Source organism: Buceros rhinoceros, unplaced genomic scaffold, assembly GCF_000710305.1.
Source record: "Buceros rhinoceros silvestris isolate BGI_N320 unplaced genomic scaffold, ASM71030v1 scaffold9583, whole genome shotgun sequence".
In the NCBI taxonomy this organism is placed as follows: Eukaryota; Metazoa; Chordata; class Aves; order Bucerotiformes; family Bucerotidae; genus Buceros; species Buceros rhinoceros.
The window spans coordinates 6,754-9,770 of NW_010404219.1; the positions used below are offsets into that span (position 1 = coordinate 6,754).

General features: G+C 39.7%; 1 protein-coding gene across 1 annotated transcript in view; it reads left to right on the forward strand.

Moving 5' to 3' along the window:
• The first annotated feature begins 1,119 nt into the window (after positions 1-1,119).
• DCUN1D1 (DCN1, defective in cullin neddylation 1, domain containing 1) overlaps positions 1,120-3,017 on the forward strand; it is a 9,253-nt gene continuing 7,355 nt past the window's right edge. The window contains exons 1-2 of the mRNA XM_010133303.1: positions 1,120-1,330; positions 2,600-2,768. Of these exons, the coding sequence (XP_010131605.1) occupies positions 1,156-1,330; positions 2,600-2,768 (344 nt within the window). The 5' untranslated portion in view covers positions 1,120-1,155. The remainder of the gene's footprint in view (positions 1,331-2,599; positions 2,769-3,017) is intronic.

Sequence of the window (3,017 nt, forward strand, 5' to 3'; positions counted from 1 at the left end):
CATGCACTTGGAAATTACAATAATGAACAAGTTTTTGTTAGAATGCAAGGTAAACTACAAATCAGGTATTTGTTACATATAAGAAATCCAACCCTGACTTTATTTACTAAACGTAACATTTTCAGTCTTTTTGCTTTGTGTATACTGACTGAACTTCAGAGCTGAGTTTGGATTTAGTGCAAGAGCTCTGTGATGGCTTTCTCTGATCAGCAGTGAGTTTTGTCTAGCTAATACCCTTGAAATACTGAGTGTGCTTCTCCTCATCAAAAATACGCTTGCGAATCCCTCTATGCTGATAAATTACTGACAGCAGTTCTCTGTTCCGTTGTGCTCTAGAGCAGAGAGATGTCTCTTGGTCTGGGCAGGAGGCCTGACATTCCAGAGCTCTCACTGTGGCTATTCACTCCCCCACCCGCCTCTGGCAAAATTACTTACTTTTTTTTTCCCCACCTTCAGTCGCTGCACCTGTGAAATGGGGACAATGCCTCCTCACGGGAATGTTTTGCAAATTATGTGGGTGGAGTTGAGCGCCTTCAAAGTGAAAAATCTCTTACCAAAAAAAAAAAAAAATATTTAAGCTATTTCAGAGTGTAGCTCCCTGAAATGGATGACCCAGCCTAGTGCCTTGCTGCCATCAAGAGGCACACCAAGAGATGCTGCTCCTGGCAGTGCGGCCTGTCCTGCACTAGCCCATGTATCTGTTGGTTCTGTCAGCTGGGACCCAATGCGTGCCGCCTCTTATTCAGCCATGGTGGGCTATTAACTGGGCTGTTCTACCCCATCCGTTGAGGCAATTAATCTCTCAAATATTTTGATAGCCATGGGCTTTATGTAGGCATCTGAATTGCCATTTTTTGGTAGGTGTAGCACTGTTCTGTTAAGAGGACTTTTGGTACAATGTAAAGTACTAGAATGAAGGTAAGTTTAAATTTAAAAAAAAGGCAGAAAATAAGTGTTGATTTGAGTGTCTAACTGCCCCATCAGGAAATTTAATTGCTTGGGAAAATCATGATTTAAAAAAAAATTAACAGTACTGATGTTGAGGGTTTCGGTTGGTTTGTTTGTTTTGTGCAGTAAAATATTTCTAGTTACAGTATTGTCTTTTTTTACCAGAACAAGTTGAAATCATCACAGAAGGATAAAGTGCGTCAGTTTATGGTTTTCACGCAATCTAGTGAAAAGACAGCAGTCAGTTGTCTGTCTCAAAATGACTGGAAGTTAGATGTTGCAACAGACAACTTTTTCCAAAATCCTGAACTTTATATACGAGAGAGTGTTAAAGGATCATTGGACAGAAAGAAGTTAGAACAACTATATAACAGATACAAAGGTGAGTACCCTGAATTTTAAGGCTTGTCTCCTAGTTGTGTTTATGTGTTCATAATTACAGTGTATCATTGCAGCCCTGCTCTTGTGCTTGGAAATCTTAACCAACTCTTTCAGTTTTGATGTTCTATTACTAATAAATACAAGTAAGAAGGGGAATATATGTAGGCTTCACAAGGATTACATGTGATTGCTATATATATATTGCTCTAAATATGTGTACATTTATACAAGATTAGAGTCTGGAACAGGAATTGTGTGTACAGTGAGTAACAGTAATGGTTAACATGGATTTTAGGTGATTATTCTGGGGAAAGCACATCACTCAGGACTCGCTCCTGACAGAGGGGAAGGTTGCATACCAAGGATGGATTCTACCTTAATTTTTATTCACCTTGAGCTTATTATCAGATAGTTAGAGCAGAACAGAGAACAAAATCTCTTTACCTGTTATAGCCATTGTTCAACTGGTCATATCCTACCACAAATAGTAAGGGGGATTCAGTGCAGTAGAAAAAATTCTGTGGTTTAGCACTTAAAAAAATAAAATCTAAAAATGAGTGCTACATTTTCTGTCAGTTTTCATATGCGTGCATAATCCAAATACCATTTTCCTGAAGTCTTTGTTGGCTTACGTTAGTAGGTCTTTGTTAGTGCACTTGAAATGTGAGCGTCTCACTTCCAGAGCAGATGTTGATTCCTGGAAAGAGGAGTTAGCTTGGCTGACTTGGAATTGGTAATGGGGCGGCATAACTTTCCTCTTGGAGGTTACCATGTCCAATCTCATGCATGCCGGTGATGCCAGAAAATGCATAAAGCTAATGTTGACTTAGTAGTTTACGGGCAGATTTGATTATTGTATCTTACAGCTTGCAAATGGACACTGCAGATTTGTTTATAACAGTACACAGATCAGCAGTCTTACAAGAATGCCAATAATTAAGCGTGCTGGTGGGGAAGAACCTCTGTTCTCTGTATGGAATGAGTCAGAACGTCACGTACATTACTAGGCAGAAAACATGTTTGTGGTGCTTTTGTCTCTCAGTGAAAATGACATAAGCTTCATTGTGAGGGATGCTTTATTGTAGCAACTGCCTCAATTGTTAAAGCTTAACCATTGAAAATACTAATTTGATTTTGTTTTTAAAATACATTTAAGGGCTGACCTCCAAAACAGCTTCTTGAAAATGTTTGCTTATCTTAAATACCCTTGTTGAGTAAATTAGCTTTTTCAAAAATCTGTTTTTCTGATACGTACTTTTATGTCCCAAAGATCCCCAAGATGAAAATAAAATTGGTATAGATGGTATACAGCAGTTTTGTGATGATCTAGCTCTTGACCCGGCCAGCATTACTGTACTCATCATTGCATGGAAATTCCGAGCTGCAACACAGTGTGAATTTTCGAAGCTGGAATTCATGGATGGAATGACTGAGCTAGGGTAAGTGTGCAGTGTGTCCAGTGCCAGAAACAGCCCTGTTTTGGGGATTCACAATCACATTGTCCTTTCAAGTTCAGGGACTTTTCGGAGTCTAGCATCACTTGTCTGCCTCTGTACAAACGCATCTGCTGTCCGTGTGCTGGATGCTTAGTGACCGATAAAAGGGAGGCAGCTTTGAGTGCTACTTGTCTTGGTTGCGTGAGGGTTTCAGTTAGTTGCCATAGAGCTACTCAGGTAGGTACAGCAGGA